At 39.2% G+C, this 20,659-nt stretch overlaps 1 protein-coding gene across 3 annotated transcripts in view; it reads left to right on the top strand.

The window, feature by feature from the left end:
* Positions 1–20,659, top strand: part of CDK6 (cyclin dependent kinase 6) — a 131,481-nt gene that overhangs the window by 37,826 nt on the left and 72,996 nt on the right. For all 3 annotated transcript variants that reach the window (XM_048950295.1, XM_048950296.1, XM_048950298.1), the window contains exon 4: positions 15,753–15,920. In XM_048950295.1, coding sequence (XP_048806252.1) covers positions 15,753–15,920 — 168 coding nt within the window. The remainder of the gene's footprint in view (positions 1–15,752; positions 15,921–20,659) is intronic.

The raw sequence follows: 20,659 nt of genomic DNA, 5'->3' as shown, positions 1-20,659 counted from the left end.
AGTTGTTATCCTTTATTAGAGACCTGAGGAATTCCAAAGCTAGAGCAAAGAAGAAATGAAACTGTTGTTTCTGTAGTCTCAGATGAGTCATAAACATGCATTTTGGTTGTGCTTTGTCAGACCAAGGAAGTTCCCTCAAAATGTATGTGTAAGCAATGTCTGTATCTTTGGAACCAGACTCCTGACTATTTACAAAAGTGTGTCATAGTTGGTCATCATAGTAAACTGACTCAGTAACGGAAAAGGACTCTGCAGGATCACAGGTTTGGCACAATGGTTTGTTTGTTTCTTTTTTTATTAATATCATAACTGTTCTGACCACAGAATTTACCCCGTTTGCCTTTGAAAATCATGACCCTTGGGAATACTCATTCAAAAGAATCTGATTTTTACCATTCTGACCAATGCCTAAAAGCCAGCACATGATATCTTTGTTAACATTGAAATGCGTCATGCCATAAAGAGCCCATTGAAATGAATGGATTAATTGCAAAGAAGGTTACTGCCAAACAGTTTTCACTGCTGCTAAATATGTGACTTTACAAACAGCACCATAAAATGTTATAAACCTTGGTAAAATGTCTCATTACTTTGATCTCTGCAATAGGAAGCTTTGCACTGTAACTTTAAAATGCCAAAAAAAAAAAAAAAATCAAGAAGACATGTTAGCCATCTCTTAAGAGCATTTCTTTTTGAAGCTAATAAATTCAGCTGCAGAATTTTTGTTCTTTGTTTTAGGATGTGACAGTTTTGTTGCATAACTACAATTAAGGAATCTCAGAAGGCTCCAAAAGTTACAGTGTTCTGTGGATGCAAATGCAGAGTCATTTTTTGTTCATTTTTACAGCAGGGAAGGGGCACAGGAATGGCAGTGTGTTGCCTTTTTTTAACATCTAGTTTATGATTCATTCTAATATATTCTCTCGTTTGGAATTAACTTCAGATATTCTTGTTCTGACAAGAAGAGTAAATATTTTAACAGGGACTTTTTAGAGAGAAATTTTTGACAGTAATATACTCCTCCCTTAGTGTTACAAAGAAATACTTGCTATCCAAACTCCGACTCGGCATTTTAATGGAAAGGGTTCCAAAAGAATACGTAGGACGTTACAAATGTAAAATGTGTTTAATGAAAGAGTATACAGATGTCTTTCATGTATTTTAAATAAAAATGTCTAATTTGAGACTTGGGAAACTCAACAGTGATCTTTGAGCCATATGCTTGTTATTACAATAGCATGTTGCGTGTAACTGTCATTCAGTGAGAAACAACACAGGCCAACAAGGAAAAGAATATAAAAACATGAAGTTAAGGAAGGAATGACCATCTGACAAAGCATTTTTGGTTATGTTTTTGCTTTGATTAGAATATATCACTTTCTTGCTTTTTGTTTGTTCACATAATTCCTGTAAATGTCTGTAAGTCTTATTGTAGACATAGGAAAAGGAGAATAGAGGCCAAGCTGCGTGGGCTATAATGAACCAAAACTGCAAAGAGATGCATACTTGACAGAGAGTTTAAAATAAAAATAAAACCACAGTTTCTTTGCTTGGTTTCTGGAGCAGAAAGTCGCAAAACAAGCAGAAAACTTTTGGTTCTTGATGTTAGGTTAGCTTAGCTTCCTTACCTCAATTGCTCTATTTCAGACTTTAACCTTCGTTTCAATGAAAAGAATTTTAACCTAATTCAGATTGGGCTTATGTCTGTGAAACTGGGCCTTGGAAAATATTTCAGAAGTAGCTTTGGCCTTATGTTTGCATTTTGTTCCTTTACAAATGCGGTGGAGGTAACCTTGATTTGTTAGTTAGTGGAGTCACGCTTTATTGTGACAGAAAACTAAGAACAGTCCTTCAGAGAAAATAACAAAGACCTACCCCATGGTGATTGATGAGAACGTTGTACAAGTGAAATGAGCTGGAAAGTCATCATCTTGTCTTTTCCTTTGCCACAGGAAAAGCATAACAGAAAGATTTCTTTTCTTCTGGTTCTGATAAGGAGTCTAACGAAGCATAAGGAGAGGTTACACAGCATGGAAATGTGTTACACCCAGCTGCTCACTAGCTTGCAAAGCTGCAGTAAATAATACAGTTGCTATTTAATAAACAAAAGAAAACAAAAGTCCTTTGATGGTGATCCCTCTCTCATTTGTTCTTCTAAAGATACAGTTTGCTTCTGCTTAATTGACTGTCCTTTTGGAATAACATAGAGTTTGATATTGTATTGTATGATTTGTAATGTTTTCTTTGTTGATAGGGAAAACAAAAGACATCTTTCTAGGGCCTGATTCAGCAAAGCACATGTGTATGTGCTCCAGGTTGTCTGGGTCATAGCTAGCTTTGTCCTCATAGCTTTTCCATGAATGGTTACAGTGAAGATACACAATAAGACATGTAGTTTTCTCTTCCAAATTAGCTTACGTAATCAATAGCATACTTTTTTTGCTTGTCACAAGTTAGTCTTTAGAGAAATTATGCGTCTGTCACAAGCAGCATTGGTTCTACGCATCATTTGTGACATTTTATTCTTAAAAGATAGTGCTTTGTGGAAGTAGTTTGTTCCATTGATAAGCTCGTTTTAGAAATTAACTTCTAACATACCTTTGGCTCGTTATGTAAAATTTCTTCCCTTAGAGTTTATTCTGTGTAGCATTTGGGGGCTGGGAAGGGGGAGGATGTTTTGCCTGCAAAATACAGGACGCAGTCTTCTCCACTCGCAAGAAGACTACTGGCTCTCATGTTGCACCTTTCTTCCCCTGCACTCCCAAAGCAGGGCCAGTTGCTGTCTGCTGTGCTAACACCAAGAAATAAGGAGGCTCACTGCTCATTGTGTCACCGTGAGTTGAAAATACCTCTTTTTTTAAGAACCAGTCAAGTGTTCAAATGAAAACAAGTCCAGGTTTACATTAATTTGCACTAATGTAAATCAGTGTCACTTTTCTCAGAAGTGGAGGGACTATGGCCTGTGACACTTCGGAGATACTTGGCAGATTTGTGGGACCATGTCTCACACTGCAGCTGCTCCTAGTGGTGCAGTATAATGGTGTCAGACCATCTGTTAGAAATGAAGGCGTGCTTTGAGCAGACACCTCAAGCATCTCATCGCCAGTTACCGTTTGTTGTATCTGCAGTGCAGCAGTGAGCTACTGAGGCATGCTCATACCTGGTACCTTCTGCTGAACTACTGTGCTTGCTAATCACGTGTGGGAGGTAGAAACCCAAAGAGATGAAGTAGGACCACAGTCTCTGAGAGTGAGTGTGGGAAAGGAAATGGTTGAGTCCCTCGGTTTGCTCCTCTCAGGCAGAGGAGCTGAGGAGAGGTGGCTGCAGCTCCTCACAGGGAGCGGAGGGATAGCACTGAGCTCTGCTCTGTGTGACAGGACGGGGCCCGAGGGAACGGCATGGAGCTGCATCAGGGGAGGGCAGCTGAGGTCAGAGAAAGGCTCTGCACCAGAGGGCAGTGAGCGTGGAATGGGCTGTCCAGGGCTGTGGGCACGGCCCTGAATGTTGGAGTTCAAGGAGTATTTGGACCACGCTCAGGGTTTGGGTTTTGAGTGGTGCTGTACGGAGCCAGGAGTTGGACTTAGTGATCTTTGTGGGTCCTTTCCAACTCGGGATATTCTATTCTATAATTCTGTCCTTGTAGGTCCCTTCCAAGTCAGGATACTCTACGATTCTGTGATTTTAATAACCTATGTATGTGGCAGGGAATGGGCAGCCATTCCCCTATGCTAATCCTATTGGAAACTTCTAATACTTTTGATGAAAGCAAAAGGTTTTGTGCGCTTGCTTCACTCCTCTTGCAAAATATCCCCTCTGTTCTTTGTCTGTAGGATAAAGTGCCTGTCTGTTCACCTTACAGTGCTTTTGGTTCAAGGACTATAGATTTTTTAATTTAATATTAATACAATTGCAAATGATTGCATCTGTAAATATGGAGAACGACTCTCACTGCTGAGTGCATCCAAGAAGCAATTCTGGTTTTCTCTATGCTTGATTTATATGTACTAAGGTGTCAGTGAGATTATCATCCTCATTAATATTTTGACAGTTCATAAAATGCTGCAAGAGCATTTCAAAGCTGTACGGACAGTTCTTGGGCCAGGATTCCTCATAAGCTGGTTCCAATAGGACGCTATCCCCTCTTGGCTCTTCCTTGAAGCCTATTTCTACCCATAACTTAAATCCAATAAATCTTTTCTCTTTTATATATCCCTGTTTTCCTTGAAGGTCGTTATGCCTTTATAACTGAAAGCAAATTCTAAATCTTTGGATTCTTTTTGCAGCACTTAACAAACATTAACCAGTTAATCTTTGCAACACTCATGAAGTAGTTAACCATTATCCCTGAATTTATAATATGGAGCAACAGAGGAAGCAAAGTTAAATAAACTGTTGGAACTGCACTCAGTAATTGACCCAAGCCATTGTACAACTGTAAAGAGCATCATGATACTTCAGCCATGCTGAAGAAAAAAAGTAGAAACGATACGGTGGGAACAAACTATATTACTGAAAACTGATTTTTAGAAAGTGCACAACTCACCTGTATCATGAATTTTCTGCAGAGATTAGATTCTTACTTTCTTCTTTGTTCCTATCTTTAATAAAATTTGTGAACTGTTTATTATAAGAGCATCTAACTCAGAGAGAGTACCTGTATTTCAGAGTTTGGTGTCATGCTGACAGTTTTGTCTCAAAGAAGATTGGCTACAACTTTCTGAAGGTCCTCCTGGTTTTGATCAGTTTGGGAGGAGGATGAAAATATTACAAAGCAGTGGGGCCAGTACAGGTGTTTGAAATGTGATGGATGGAGTTCCAGTGCCTTCACCGGGTTTTGTTGTGCCTGATAGGAGACTGCCTTCTTTGTCAGCTTTAAGTACTCTGAATGACTGTGCTGAATTTCTAGACATTTTGATGATGTAAGAAATCAGAATGAATTAGGCCCAGACTCTACAGTAACTCCAGTTTCTAATTCACAAAATTGACTCATCTACCCTGCCAGCCTGTTTTACAGTGCCTCGAGCTCTTATGTATCTTTATATATCAGAAAGTATCTTTCCACACATATCAGGAAATGGAACAGACCTGTGTTACACTAAGTTAAAGCAAGTTTTTTGTTAAACGTAAGTTGCCTGACTGGGTTTGTATCTTTGAAGGAGCCATAGGAATTAGGTGCTTAAGATCTACTGACTTTTAATGTTTGGATTTCTAATCCTGTAGGATCTTACTAACTCAATTTACTAAGTTTTAAAAAAACATAAGATATTTTCCTGTTGCCATGCAGGTGTTTCATAGAGAGCCTATGCATTTTGAGTGGTTAGTGTTCTAAACAGCAACAAAAAAATAGGTAAACTAAAGAAACAGTCTTCTTGAGCTTTTTGTGTCTAGCCAAGGAGATCTGGTCATTGAAATCCTCTGGGATACTTCTAAAGTCGCAGACTTTGTTGTTATATATCAATGTATAAACAAATCTCAGCTCTCTTGATGGCACACTGCAGACAAATACAATGAGAATTTCTGCAGGAATGTCATCTATGTTGTCAGGGTGTTGGTAGACCATTAGAAGGAGTAGTCTGACAAAAATCTCAATGTATTTACATAATTTGAATGCTCCTCTGGACCTGAAGCCATTTGGTCTATGCTGTTTGCATGTGATTTTGAGCATATCAAGATGCAGGTCTTTGTTCTGAGGTTAGCCCTTGTTGTGTTCAGGTGACAATGCAGGACAGTCATCTCCCAAGGCCTTCCACATTATCTCTAGTGTTTGCTTAAGTTAGCAGTTCACAGAAGATAGATTTACAGATTTACTCTTCTAGCAGACATTACCTGCTAAGATCGAAGCTGTTTGTAAGGCTTCATTTTCCATCATTTTTCTTGATGTATGTGCATAGCATTGTTGCAGCTCTCTAATCACTGACCAGCTGGCTTGTTAATATGTGAATAGTGCTGTGGGCCCCTTGCCATATTTCATGTGAGGTCTTGGCTGGGTGGCCAAGCAGGCAGCCTGCAGCCAGTGTCAAAGCGATTCAAGAGGTATTGGCACAGCAGTGTCCCCATTAATTTCTGCTTGTCACATGCTGTCATGCAAGTTACACCAGAGAGGAAATGACCGTTAAAAAAAAAAAAAAAAGTAGGCTTGTGGCACTTGGTCCCCTCCAGACGTTATCCCTGAGGTTAAACAAGTGGATACAATTAGTTGCTATCCACAGACAGCTGCAGGGAAGGAGAAGCTGAGATGTGGGCCCCACAGCAACGTGTCTTTCCTGTTAGCGAGGAGTGTAGACTGTCAACATATGCCATATTTTTAACCCTTCCTGGAGTTTGTGCAGATTAAAAAGAGCTGTTACAACCAACAGCGACACAAAGGTGGCTGTAGTGTTGATTAAGCAGCATTCTCCTCCAAGGAAGGGGTTTTGTATGTTGGTCAACACCTCGTACGTGCAGGTGCAAGCAATGCTGAAAGAGAAGCATCTCATCAGTGATCAATAATCTACTGGCATGGAGTGAGACAGTGATTTCTGTGAACTCCTCTCAGAAGCACAACAAAGAAATTAAAGGGAATCACATTCTGCTTTCTAAATTTTCCGGAGGGACTAATCTCTGATTATATCAGGAGAGCTTCTGCAGCAATTGTCGCAAGTGATGATACACTTCAGATCCTCCAAAATACAGCTTAGGAATGCAGAAGCAAAGTCTCTGAAAGGGAAATGACTGTGTCCAAAGATGAAGGAAGAAAGTATATACTAAGTATACTTTTTTTAAAAAACTGAAAGAATTAAACTCTTCTGAGGGGTGATAGAGAGGGGAATATGCACAGTGCTCAGAAACAGGCTGACTTAGCTGACAGAAAGTCTGCTTCTTGGCTCAGAAGGAGTGGGCTCACAGCATCAGTTGCAAGAAGGCTGTCTTTCTTTGTTGAGAGACATGACGATTAATGTAGCTAAAATTATATGAAAGTTGTCCTCCAAAATTCAGACTGCAGTTCTGCCCAGGCTTGTCCTGGTGTAGCTCTTATATACTTCATTTTGACTGGTGTCAGTCCCCAAGCATATGCCAGAAGAGTTGTCGGAGTTAATGTACAGAAACTGCAGATGCTATCGCAAGTCATTCTTGTTGGGCTTCCCAATTAGGTGGGCCAGTAAAGTGTTTGGGGAATTTCTTGGTTTATTTTAGTTCTCATATCTTTGTCAGCTATTTTCAGAAATAGAAGAACAGAGTAGGTAGCAACTGTCAGAGCAGCATGCACTGTGAGATATTACTGTATCTAGTATAGCTTATGGAAAGCTCGTAATAGGGAGACAATGTTAAAAGAGATTAACCAGAAGATATTTGGGGATGTACAAAATTATCGTGATATTGCCAAGAGAAATGGGGAAGACTTGTGTTTGTTTCCTTATCTAGGCCCAGATCTATACATTCTGTTAGGGGCTGTGTCTTCTATTACTTTTTCTACTGGATGCTAAGAATGGAAACCTTTGAAAATGTTAATTAAAAATTACATCCAGAACAGGTCTTGGTGGTAGTGTTACATTTGCCAGTTTCTATCAAATTGTTAAAATAAGATTCCCCTCTGTTTTCATTTGATTTGCACGTATTTTCTTTCTAAAATGCCAGTAGCCAAATAGGAAATGTTGTGTTGCATTTGCATGTCTGGTAATTCCACACTGATAGGAACTTTTGGTACATTGAATCACTGAAAATAAGTAGGACAATAGTTATGTAGGCTGCAAGTTCTTCTCATCAAATGTGAATAACAACAGCTGATACTGTAATGCTAACTGACTTCCAGGTAATGAACCAGCAAACAAGAAATTTGAAATGAAAAGCCTTATAGCCAAGGTGTCAGGAAGAATGAAAACTTTAAATGAATTATGTAGGTCCTTGGTAGTCTTAAAACATTTCAGATTTTTTGGATTTTTGCCATAAATTGTTGAATTTCTGTATACTGAGCCACTATTTTGCTTCTTATGTCAGAGCAAGTGTGACATGTCCCATTGCATAAACTCACCAACTGCCCCTTCGGAGTCAGAAGGGAACCAGTGAATTTGTGTCAATGCAGAAGATCCTAATGAGGCATGGTTTCGGTGTGCTCCAGACATTCCCCAAAAAACATTGCTGACCAGCATCAAAGGCTACATAATTAGGACTAAATTAAGACAAGTATGTGCACCCGGTTGAGTTCAGTGAACTGTTCTGAGTAATCTTCTATCTGCGTTCCTTAAGGAGGCCTGGATTATTATTTTAGAGCACTTGAAAATTTTCAATTTTAGCATATCTGTTTTAGCAGTTTCTTAATAGTGCCAGATTTCCATACTGATCTCAGTAGTTGTGAACTAAAAAACAAATTCAGTATATGTACTACTCTGTGCTGGTGAGACCTCACCTGGAGTACTGCGTCCAGATCTGGAGCCCTCAGCACAGCAGAGACATGGACTTGTTGGAGTTTGTCCAGAGGAAGCCCACAAAAAAGATCCAAGGGATAGAACACCTCTCCTACAGGGACAGGCTGAGAGAGCTGGGGCTGTTCAGCCTGGAGAAGAGAGGGCTCTGCAGAGACCTGAGAGCAGCCTTTCAGTATCTAAAGGGGGCTGTAAGAAAGAAGGGACAGACCCTTTAGCAGGGTCTGTGGTGAGAGAACAAGGGAGAATGGTTTCAAACTAAAGGAGGGGAGATTTAGATTGGATGTAAGGGAGAAGTTTTTTTACAGTGAGGGTGGTGAAGCACTGGCACAGGTTGCCCAGAGAGGTGGTGGATGTCCTGTCCCTGGAGGCATTTAAGGCCAGGCTGGACAGAGCTCTGGGCAGCCTGATCTAGATGTGGGTGTCCCTGTTCATTGCATTTGTGAGAGGGCATGTCAGTAGCATTCTTCATCCTAAAAATTCGGTTATCCAGAATCACTCATTTTAAATCTGTTTGTTATAGAAGTAGTCTAAAAGATCTTTATCAGAAGGTATTTTAAATGTGCATTAATCCACTCTAAATGTTATAAGGTATCTATCTATCTATATAAAGTATCTTTGATAGGATTAAAACAATTTTATAATTACAAATAATTATGCAAATATTTATTTTCAATTCTGTGATTCTGTGATTCTGTGAACTTAATATTTAAAAATATGTATAACCATCATTTCATTGTCAGCAAATTGTTTACCAGCAGAGTAGCAGTGTAAAAATTACCAAAAAATTATTAGACAACTCTTTTAACGAGCTTGGCAGGTATTAGTTCTCCTTTGCTATTAATACATGCAATGAATTTGCTGTATTTCTCTTTCTGCACGGTATTTTATTCTGGGAGAAGAAAATGAATATTTTATCGTGTAAAATTGATGTCTGAGACTAAGTGAGCAGGTCATTTGGATTTTTTCTCTTTTCTGACAATGAACATATTTAAATTGAATACACTGTGAAGTTCATGCTCTCTAACTGGTGGAAATATCACAGTAATCACTTCTGAGGGTCAATCCTTACCCTCAGAATACTCCATGGAAAGCAATCGGACTTCTCTGAGATAAACTGTTAGCCAGTTTAAGGAAAAATAGAATATGTTTTTATGTATGTATTAGGATGAATCATGGATGACTCTTGAGAGGCTATATAGGGGTTAGGTAGAGGCAGAGCATAGCCTCCTCCTCCCCCAGGATGGAAAAATGCCCCAAAAGGAGATTGATCAGACTGGCTTTCTCATGAGATAGGAGAGCAGGAAAAGGACACAATGGCAGGGATCTTTCTTCCTGCTACCACGTGCCAGCCACTGCACCCAGCTAGCTGCAGAGGGAAGGGCATCCTGCAGCCTCAAGGGCTGTGACAAATTGCTTCACTTGCCACCCCGTTGCATGGAGTCCTAGGCAGGCTGGTGTCATGGCTTCCCGGCCCAGTGTGAGGACGAGATTTAAAAAAGAAAATCACTGCATTTAGCTGGGAGTCACTAAATTATTACTAATGCTTTTGGGATTCAGTGTAACAACATTAATCATGTCTTCTGCTATTCATGTATCTGTAGTGTGTAATTCCTCAGGAATGCTTTTTTTTTTTTTTTTTTTTTTTTTTGGCATTAATTAATGTTGACTGTTTGTTACAAAGTATAACCATAGAAGTGCTGTAATTATTCTGCTTCAAAAATAGGCCCCAGAGAAAGTGGGAGCTCTTTAAACTTCTATGCCAGCATGTTTGAAAAACATCCTTTAAAATGAAAGCAATTTGATGGCTGGGAGTTCGGAATAATACTGTGGATATGAAGGAGGTCTCATTCTGCTCCTCTTCTGTTCTGCTGTTTGGTAAGAGGCAGAGTGAGCCTCTTCATCAACCTGGCTTGACTGATTCATTACATGTTGCAGTCTAAAACTTGTCCTCTTTGTTGCGGTTGTCTCTTATGCAAACACTCCTACAGGGAACGTTCAGGACGAGTATCCCAACACCTGCCATCCAAAATAGGCATTCTGTTCTGCTCTGCAAAAATAGAAAGACGAGATACAAATGAGTAGAAATGCTGGGTAGAGGAGGCAGGTTGTTGTGCAGGTGAATGAGATACTCCTCAGAGGAACAAGAGAAACATGAAGAGATCCCAGAGGGTTGTGGTCTTTTACCAAACATTAGCACAGAAATTGCATGGGAAAATAGGCCAGGGGAAAAAACAAAACAAAACAAAAAAACAAACCAGCATTGCTTTAGTTCAAATTTAGAGTCGATCTGTAGCTGATAAGGATCTTTACCATACTGCTTGTATTTGGTGGTATGATTGACTATGTTTATGGGCTTCTATGACTCACTTTGTCTGGTGTTAGGAACTTATGCTGATTGACAAAGGTGAATCTGGATAAAAGCTTTTTGTTCTTTACCTTTAGTCAATAGAGTGGAATTGTAAGCTTTGCATTATGAGTTCTTATGTGTATGTTACATATGGGTGCAGGTGGTCTCTGAAGGCATATTACTCTTGGCACTTCCCTTCAGGTTGCCTATCCCTGTGTACCCTTATACAAAGAGAAAATCTAGCATCTATAGCTTTACCACTGTGGTGGGTTAGCCTTAGCCAGATACCAAACTCCCACCCAGCCAGTCCCTGCCCCCCCAGCCTCAGTGCAACGGAGTAGAAAAGAAAAGAAGAAAAGCAGGAATGAGGAAACTTGTTGGCTGAGATGAAATGGGGAAATTGCTTATCAATTACTGTCAGGGTTAAAACAGACTTGCTTTGGTCTTAAGTTTAATGCTGATTAAAATAAGTGTTTCATTATTAATTTGGGCACTGGGAAAGAAAAAAGCAAATATTAAAACAGCAGTTTAAAATTAACCCCTTCCACTGCCTGTTTCCAGCCTCACATCCCTCATGAGCCCTCTCCTCCCCAAGGGCTGCAGGGGATGATGTTTGTTGGGCTACTGTCTGCTCCTAACAGTTCTTTCTGCCTCTCCTTCCTCCTTTTCACCTGCTCCAGCATGGGTCCTCTGCAAGGGCCACATCTTTGGGAATATCCACCTGCTCCAGCATGGATCCTCCATGGGTTGCTGTGTAGATAGATATCTACTCTGTCATGAAGCACCTCCTCCTTTCCCTCCTCTTCTGTATGCTGCAAACTCTGTGTGAAAATGTTTGTGGAAAAGTTTCCTTGTGATTCCCTATGGTATATGGGGCCTAATAGTGAATGGAGATAAATACTGTGTGAGTTCTGCAGAGAATCTGTCTGGCCTTAGACAACAAGTAAGATATCGTAGGCAGGTGACAGATAATGTTAGCTGGAAATCATAATGGTGGGGAGCTCTTAAAGTATCAGAGTGGTGTTTTCGAAACCAGTAACTTGGAAGGGACATGTAGATCAGAAGCTGCAGGAAGTTTAAGAGCGAGGGCCAAGAAAGAATAGGAAGAAGAGGACATGAAGTCTGGAGGAGATCAAGGCTTTTTCCTCTGGCACCTGAGTTAGAGGTAAGCTGTGAATCCCATCTTTGGTAGAGGCAGCAGCAGCAGCTACTCGCGCTAGTCCAAATCTGTCCCTGTCCTCATCAGTACTAGGGGCCAATTATGAGCAGAAATAAGTATATTTTTATGTATTATTGATATGATATGGCACTACTTGAAAATTTTCTCATAATTTGGTCCCAGCATTCAGTAAATACTCATATTTTATTTAATATTCCAGATTTGGGAATGCCATCACCAATACCATATGTGGTGGAACACATAAAACTTGTGTCATTTCCATAACAACTTTTGCTTCTTACTGTTTCTATTATAAGACTTTTGCAAAATTGTAGCTACATTTTTGCCTCTAAGGAAAGTATTTTGGTTCATTGCATCCCAAAATAGCTCAGTTTTTAGTAGTTACAGATAAATATTTTAGTTCTGTGCATAGACTACTTTGAAAATGCAGCCTGAAAAGGGAAAACGTTTTAAGATCATGATTATCTGAAAGCGATCACAGTGGAATAATATATATATTTTAAACTCAGGCAACAGCTATTCTAGTCACGGTTTGGTATCTATTTGTAAATATAAAATAACCAAAGCATATCTGATTGAGATTAGAGAATGACTTGCTAGATCTTGCTACTCAAATCTGCTAAGAAATGAATCTTCTCATTTGTCAAATAGAATTGCATCGTTTTTCAATTAATTGATGAATTGTGATTTGAACTGCAAATCAAACGTATGGAATGCCAAGGCATAATAGAAAGTATCTCAGGGAAACACAGACGTAGAACAAATTGTGGCAATTGGGATAATGCTAATAAAACTGGATGCACTGGATGAGGGAAATTGTTCTGGTCTAGTTAGCTAGAGATGTGTTTTGTGCATACTTACAACCTTTATGCAATTGGCTAGCAAATGTTAATAGCTTTTGAAGTTAGTAATGCTGTCAAAGAAAACACACAAGAAAACAGCCAAGACTTTGTTGCAAGTACTTTCTTGCAAGTACTTTACTAAGAGTATGAAATAATTTCTAAATGTGAGGCCGAAGTTTCTAGACCAAGCTTCTGGACAGCAAAATTCATTATGGATTTAAAAAAGAAAAGCTTTCTCTTTTGCTTGCTTTGATAAGAAAAGTCAGTTTGTTACTCTTTTTTTTTTTTTTTTTTTTAATAAACAGATACAAACAGATATCAAATTCTGACCACCATTTGGCATTCGGCATTTAAAGCGCATAATAATAAGACTTTGTTGTGTAATTTGGGTTTCAACTCTTTACCTGGCAGGCTGAGAATTCTAAAACAGAGGAATAAGGAATCACAAAGGGCAAATGGTCTTTTTACACTAAAATGGCCTTCTTTGCTGTCCTTCTAAAACAGTCTTGCAAGTTTTCAGCTGAAATCTGTTCATATGTGCAATACTGAACAACAAGGCAAACAAAAGAGCATAATTAACTGTCCAAAATGAATAATAGAGAATAGCCTATATGGAGTAAATCTGAATTTCCTTGGAGAAGAAATATAGCACTTTTTCCCCCAGTTTTCCTCCTTCTTTATACATTTTTAGTGTACACTTTCCTGATACACTTTTCTGCTGCACATCTTTTCCTGTGTGTGCGAACGGAGCTTCAGTTAATGCTGTTCATCTTTTGAGTCCTGTGGGAGGAGAGAATGAAATACCAGTTTCCTTTTTCGTATACATATAATATATTTGATGCATGTCTGGAAGAAGATTCTGAATTCAGAAACTGAAGACATTGCTTGCAACTTGCAACTAGCAGAGCGGAACTACATTCACTGAGCTTGAGGGAGAAATATGAAACAGAAACAGCATGAGAAAATTCTTGATATATTTGGTAACTGCAGGAATGAGTTTACATTCTTGACAAATGAATAGGATGCAGAAATGTCACAAAAAGGGACTTGCCAGGGTCTACTGACTAATACTGAAGTTCTTTAAATTGGGTTGTTATTTTTTCTGGTATCATGTTTGTCTGGAATAAAATAGTTAGACCCAAATTCAGTGAAAACCTTAAGGACGTGCGTAAGATAACCGTATGGTTAAGTGTTTTTGATATCTTCTGTAACTCTTCAAGACTCGTCCAAAGACTATTGGGATTTGACTGAAGTTAAAATAGTGACTAGGTTTGACACATTTCAATTCTGCTGATGTTGGCGACCCGCAGGGCTGTATTCGTAGCTCTTCCACATATTTCCAAGTTGCAAAGGGAAATTACAAAAATACAAGAAGATTCACTACACTCTGTATGCTTGTTTTAGAGGAGCAAATCCTATTAAGCTAGTTATCAAAATGACCAGAACTCTGCTTTTCCTGGGGAAGCAAAGGAAATAAAAGGCGTCAGAATCGAGAGCTCAGTTTACCACCATCCTTCAGTGGTCATTATAATTAAATATTGCCACAGATTCCATAGTTTCATGTTAGTATCTTCATCGTTTGAATCTTCAAATCAAAACTGATCTCTGTATCAACAGCCCACTGTTACTGCTGTCTGGCAGAAGGAGTTGTAGGCTGTATATAATAATGGGCATGTTTTATCAGAGGTCAGATTAGAGCTTCCAGCCTTAGTATTAATACATTATATAAGATTTTCTGTGGTGATGATTTGGGACATTTCATTTTATATTAAATTACATAGCAGTATCAAAGTTTATCTTAAAAATACATCCAGCTAAAGCGGTATTATCAAGTTGAATGTTTTGAGCTGTTTTAAAATCAATTTTCAGATAGGATTCTTTTTTATAGTATGCTTTCAATGTTTTCTTGTAAAAAATATCAGGTTTTTCCTGTTCCTGTGATGATCATAGGAACAAAAGCAACCAAACTCAGCTTATCCTACCTTTTTCCTATGTTTCATACCATCACCTCTTCAAGACCATTTTGGTTTCTACTAAGAGGATTGGCAGAGAGCCTGCTGCATTGCTTGTGGAAAGCACATATGTTACCAGCAAACACAGGGCTGGATTTTCATCAACTCAAGTCAAGTGCACACAAAAAATTAACTTACTCCTTTTGTTTCTTGCTCACTGCAATATCTCCTTGTAGCTATTTGTTTTGCAAATACACTTCACAAGTTGATGCTATCCCTCTCATTTGGAATTCTGGGGGTTTCTAGTATTTAGTTTTGAGTCTCGGTTCATTCCTTTCACATTACACAGATTAGTATGAAAACATGGGTACAGATGAAATAGTGTCTTCTGCTGTGGAAATGTCATGAAAGATTGCATCACCATAACATAACAGAAAGCCAAATGGGAATTATTACACTGATTTAGTGCTGAAGTTTGATCTAAGCAGTTTCTGCGCTTTTCAGTGTATTTTATAGAATGGGTTTTGACAAGTAAACATTTTTCCCACTGTAACATTAAATTCTGACAAAACAGTCATTTAATTAGCTTTTCTGTTTGAAACAGAGCCTGTGCCTATTGAAGTGAATAACAAGATTTCACTTCACTGGGGCAAGACAAAGCAGACAGCTGGGAAGTGCAAAGTGGTGCGTGGTTCAAAGTTAAAACCCAAAAGCTGCAATATATTTTTCTTACTTGGACAGCATGCATTAAAAGTTGATCTGTGTTTTGCAGACATGCTTTTGTTATTTAAATTTGTTGAACAGTCTTTATGCTTTTAACAATTAACCACAAATAATTCAACTAGAAATGATGCATGAACTTGATAAGTGCACCTATTCAGGTCAACAGGTTCTAGCAATATCCTGCCCATTTTATATTAATAGGTGTTTTTATCTCAAGTCAACACTTACTTAAATTAGTACTGCAGACTGTGGCTGGGTGTTTGCCTTGTCTTGATAATTGCGTATTGATTTCTTCCTTATACTTAGGATATGATGCTTCAGCTGTTTCGGGGACTGGATTTTCTGCACTCACATCGTGTGGTGCATCGGGACCTGAAACCCCAGAATATCCTTGTAACCAGCAGTGGGCAGATCAAGTTAGCCGACTTTGGCCTTGCACGAATCTACAGTTTTCAGATGGCTCTTACATCAGTGGTAAGTTTCTGGAGGCTTTTAATTTTTCTTTTAATTTGGCACAGTGCTTTAGTCTCTATGGCCCCGATAAGTAAAGTATTTAACTCTGCTTCTAAAACCAACTCTACTGTTGAAGTTATTCGTGCCTGCAACACAATTGCTTTCCTGCCTAGACTGAATTTGTTGTGGTTACTTTGTAAAAGTAATCAATTACTGATTACTGGTTCTAAATTAAATCATGACTGATCACTGAAGGATAGGTATGTGCTAGTTTTCTGAAACTTCTGCAGTCTAGCTTCTGTTGTGATTTGGGCTTGTTTTGCATGTTAAACCCTTTAAGTATGGTGAAAATTTCCAAAGTATACCTATTTTGAGATAAAATTCATGTTGATGCTGAAGTAATCTTGCCTGAAAAAAATACACAGATGATTTTGGAAATGCCACACTCATACCTGTGATTTCCCATCTGTGTGAATATGGATTTGGTGTTTGCTCCCATATTTTAGCAAGTGATTCCACATAGCACTGAGTTAGAGGCAGCTGAAGTGGACCTGGCAGCTAAAATCACAGCTATTTCCCAAACTACCTGTTAAAGAGAACTTGCAGTATCTCTAGGTCCCCTGCCATTGTTGCCCCTCTCCAAGGATCTCCCCTGCTTGTCCTTGGCTCAGACAAGAGCTCAGTCCCAGAAGATGTGGCCTTCTCCTGCGTTAATTCTTGTAGGAAAGCTCTGCCAGCCCTTTGCTTTTTGACCCTGTTTCCACACTTGCTGTCCCTGCCTCCAAAATCAGCTGTTGTTAGCTTGGCACACCTAAGAGTATTGAAGAGGAACAGTGCTGTGTACACGTTGGGTGTCATTTGTTTGTTTTTGTTGCTTGCTCATGAATAATTTTCTATTTTGTGTTCCAAGTATCACAGCTGCCGTGGTAGTATTACCTATGCTAAAGGCAGGCAAGGGAGAAAAGGAGAAGAGAATCTGAAAGGTGTTCATTTTGCATTGTACTGTAGAAGTTAACCTGGCTCACACTGATAAAAAGCAATCCACTGTTATTGCTGTATGAGTCTCACTACCACTCTATGAGGTAACAGTGACATCCTGGGTTCTGGCATCAGTAGCATGAAGGCAGGAAGCAACAGCAAACTAAAACATCATCTTGGTCAATGCACGAAAGTATCCTCTTCACGTAAAGCATAAGTAAACTTGTGCTTCAGGATTGGTTTTGGGTTTTTTCTTCCATTGCTTGTAGGTTGTAGCCTAAACCAAAGCTGAAAGAATATCTCAGCTGAGGAGAGGGAGGGCTGATAATATTGTAAGTCAAAACAAAGCTCTGAAGAAAAGGAGAGGAAGGTTGTTCCTAAATTGCTGTAATCTTTCATCAGGTAGTCAGAAACAGTAATAGTTTGAGTGTTTGTTTCTGTTGATCCATGAAATCCCTTAAACTAAAACTGTGGAGTTATCTATGGCTGCCAGCAGTGTGCTTTTGGAAAGCTGTGCATTACATGAGGAGAAAACATCTACAGAACTGTGCTGGAGTTTGTCCATGATTGATCATGTAGCCTGCATAGGAAGGAAGGTCAGAAGACCCAGAAATACAACGCTAATGCATCCTAATACATTTACTGTGATAAAGTCGTACCATGATCTGTTTGTATGAGAACACTGCCAGAATTCTTATGTGAAAGGTATACCTGTGCTCAAGTTACCTAATACTTGCCTGCTGGAAATAGTGGCTCAAAACCCATGTGCTGATATCCTTAGTACTGCTGTGAACAAGAGATCCTTAGGCTGATGGTGTCCGTGTGCAAGTAAGTCCTGTGTTAACACAATGCCACTGTCATTGCAGCTATGCTGAAGAGTGTTAAAATAGTTGAATTATTCAGGCTCCAAGGACAAGTAAAGTGTATGGATCTAGGCATGAATTATGGCCTTCACACCTGAAATTTACTCTATTAGGATTTTCTGTTTTAAAAATCAAAGCTGTGACCAAAGATAGTGTATTGATAGAATGTTCATGCTGATGGCAGGCCTAAGAGAAAGGATGCTTTCTTAAGCTAAAAAAATAGTGGTTTTTGAAACACCTTGCAATGTGATAATGTGTGGTTTTAAATGTCGGTCTTCGTTGCTCCTTCCAGAATTTGCATTGGTTAGAGACTTACTATATGTGTATTAGCTGGCCCCATTAGGCCATGAGTTCTCCTTTTCTGAACTTAGCTTTTATTTTTGAGAAGTTGCTTTGGAGTGCTAATCCTTTTTTGCTTTTTTCCTCCACTAACATTCAATTTTTTTAAAAAACCTCTTCTGTTTTTTAAACACAAAGAAAAAGATATTACTGACTTTATTGTCCCCAAAATGAAGTCTGAATTGCAGACCCTTGGCAGGCAGTGAGTAAACTTTCATTGAATTCCAGATTTGTTTTGATGTGTTTGCAGAAAAAATACTGCCTTATGAAAAACAGCATATATCTAAACATATGTCAATTAATTAAACTCTGAGCTTGCAAGGATTGATTTTGGATCTTTATTAAAAAGTGATAATGCAGACAGGCAAGGATAAAAAGCACATTGCATGTGCCATCATGGTGATCGACACAAGGGCTCTGCAACATTTCCTTCAAAAGAGAATCTTTCTGCAGGATGAACTGCTACAAGAAGCATCTTTTGAAGTATCAGATCATTCCCAAGATGCATCCTCATTCTTTCCTCACAAAGGAACTCTTCAACTGGGACAAAAAGAGCTTGCCATGAAAGTAATCCAGTACAATCCAATCCAGCCCTGGTACTGTGGGTGCTGCAAGTGGTAACTTCAAAGCAGGCTCTCTCTGACAGCCAGTTATTTCTCCAGTGCTGAAGAATCCTTCTGGCAGGTCTGTTGTCTGGGCGTGCTGCAGTCGTTTCAGAGACCTCTTGGTATTTTCTTCGGTGACTGAATGAAAGATTCAGACTAATGTTACGCATCCTTGGGGGGGGGCAGGGTGGAGATCAGTGCTACCAGCTGTGGTCAGGCTGAGTGCTGATACAGGTCTGAAATAACAGCATGAGAGAGAGAACGAGGTTGGGGCGGGGAGTCTCAGATGGAGGATAATAGAGCACGCTTTCAGTTTCATCCTAAGTTAGCCTCTTTTTGAGTGTTTGGTCTTGGCCCTTGGGGAAATTTTGAATAGGCTTTGTGATAGCAGAGAAGCTCCATAGGAGAGAAGAGGTGAATTGCTGTGACTTTGTAATTTTAGAGTCTGGTGGTAAAAGCTAATGAACTATCTACATTTTTCTGTGGCTCAGAAAAATGGGCTCTCGGTTTTAACTTTCTCTCAACAAAGGAGCAGGTGGCCGTCTTGAAAATTTGAAGTTGCATAGTGAAAAAGAAGTAAGCCATTCATCTGTCCTTTCCTGACTTCTAGCTCCCTTAAAGAAAATAAATGAAGCTGAATCACGGCGCAGCAGAGCGCTGAGATAAGCGCACACAGTTGTGATCATAGCATGTAGGTGGAGCTGGGGATGTCCAGCTTTTAAATCATGACCTGCCTTAAAGAACCTGAGTGAAACTGGCAAGATGTTACTAACACACAATGCTTTCTTTGAAAACATGTGTGCTTTACCTTAGATGGCAGCACTACTGATGTTTTTTTTCCCATGAAATGCAAACAAAATCGTTTTATGTCTTCCCTTTAAAAAAAAGTTTGCTTTTAGATTTACTGAACATCAGAAAGGACAATGTATCACTTTCTCTTCTGATGCCCTAAGTTGTTTAATGCTGGGCTCTGCTAGATTGACAAAAAAAAACAAAAATCCCATGGTTATTGTCAGTGAATAATTTTAGATTACGCTAGCATTTTATTTGAGTGTTTTTTCTTCAGGATAAAAACTTTCCATCCGTTTCCTGGCAGTCACTTCAGCACAAATGGTTTACATGTCACATCATGCAGGAACTTGGGTTTCGTTTTGTTGGTATAGTAGCAAGGGAGCATAAAATAAGTTTCGCTAACTGGGCTTATTTTGTAAAATAATATATCAATTAGTTACAGCAACAAAAGGAGCAACAAAAAAGATGGAAAAAAGTTCTTCCAAAAGAAAAGAGCACTTTCCTGTTTTCTGCCCAGTGCTGCACTGTAAGATACTAATAAATGCCACTTGTTAGTAAATAAATACTGTGAATGTAGGCCCTTGTTTGAGCTAATATGATAGTTAAGAGCTTGGAAACAACACAGAGAAATTTCTTCGGCTTTGATTCATTCTTTCTATCTTTTCCTTTCTTTATTCAGCCACCTTTCAATGACACTATGCTTCCCAAAATCCAAATATTTATGTGTATGTAATAAATCCTGCACAGTCCGTTCCTATGCCAGATATGTTCCAGGAAAGCCAGAGTCTGCTTCATTGCAACTTTAGCCTGAGAGGCGTAGGGTAACCCTGAGTGAGCCTGATTCAGCAGTCTCCTTATAGCTCACAGTTAACATCAAACACAAGGGTGGGCCTACAGAAATTAATCAAGAACCTGCCTCTGGTGAATCAGAGGCACAGTTTGGGCCGTGTGAAGAGGTGCCCCAGTGGAATTAGTAAAGCAGCGCTGGATTTTGTGTCATATGGATTTGATAAGAACATAAGTCTTGCTTCTCAGACAGGTGGAGGTGATGTCGTTTTGGTATGCACTGAGTCTTCACTGATATGAGGAAGCACAACACCTTAGGTCTGAGCCCTTCTTTAGCTCTTCCATCACGGTACATTTCTCCAGTCCACCCAAGTGTCCCTGAAAAGGAAAATGAGTC

Source organism: Lagopus muta, chromosome 7 (genome assembly GCF_023343835.1).
Source record: "Lagopus muta isolate bLagMut1 chromosome 7, bLagMut1 primary, whole genome shotgun sequence".
NCBI classification, from domain to species: Eukaryota; Metazoa; Chordata; class Aves; order Galliformes; family Phasianidae; genus Lagopus; species Lagopus muta.
Note: the sequence above shows the minus strand (reverse complement) of the source record. Positions and strands in the feature narration are given on the sequence as shown.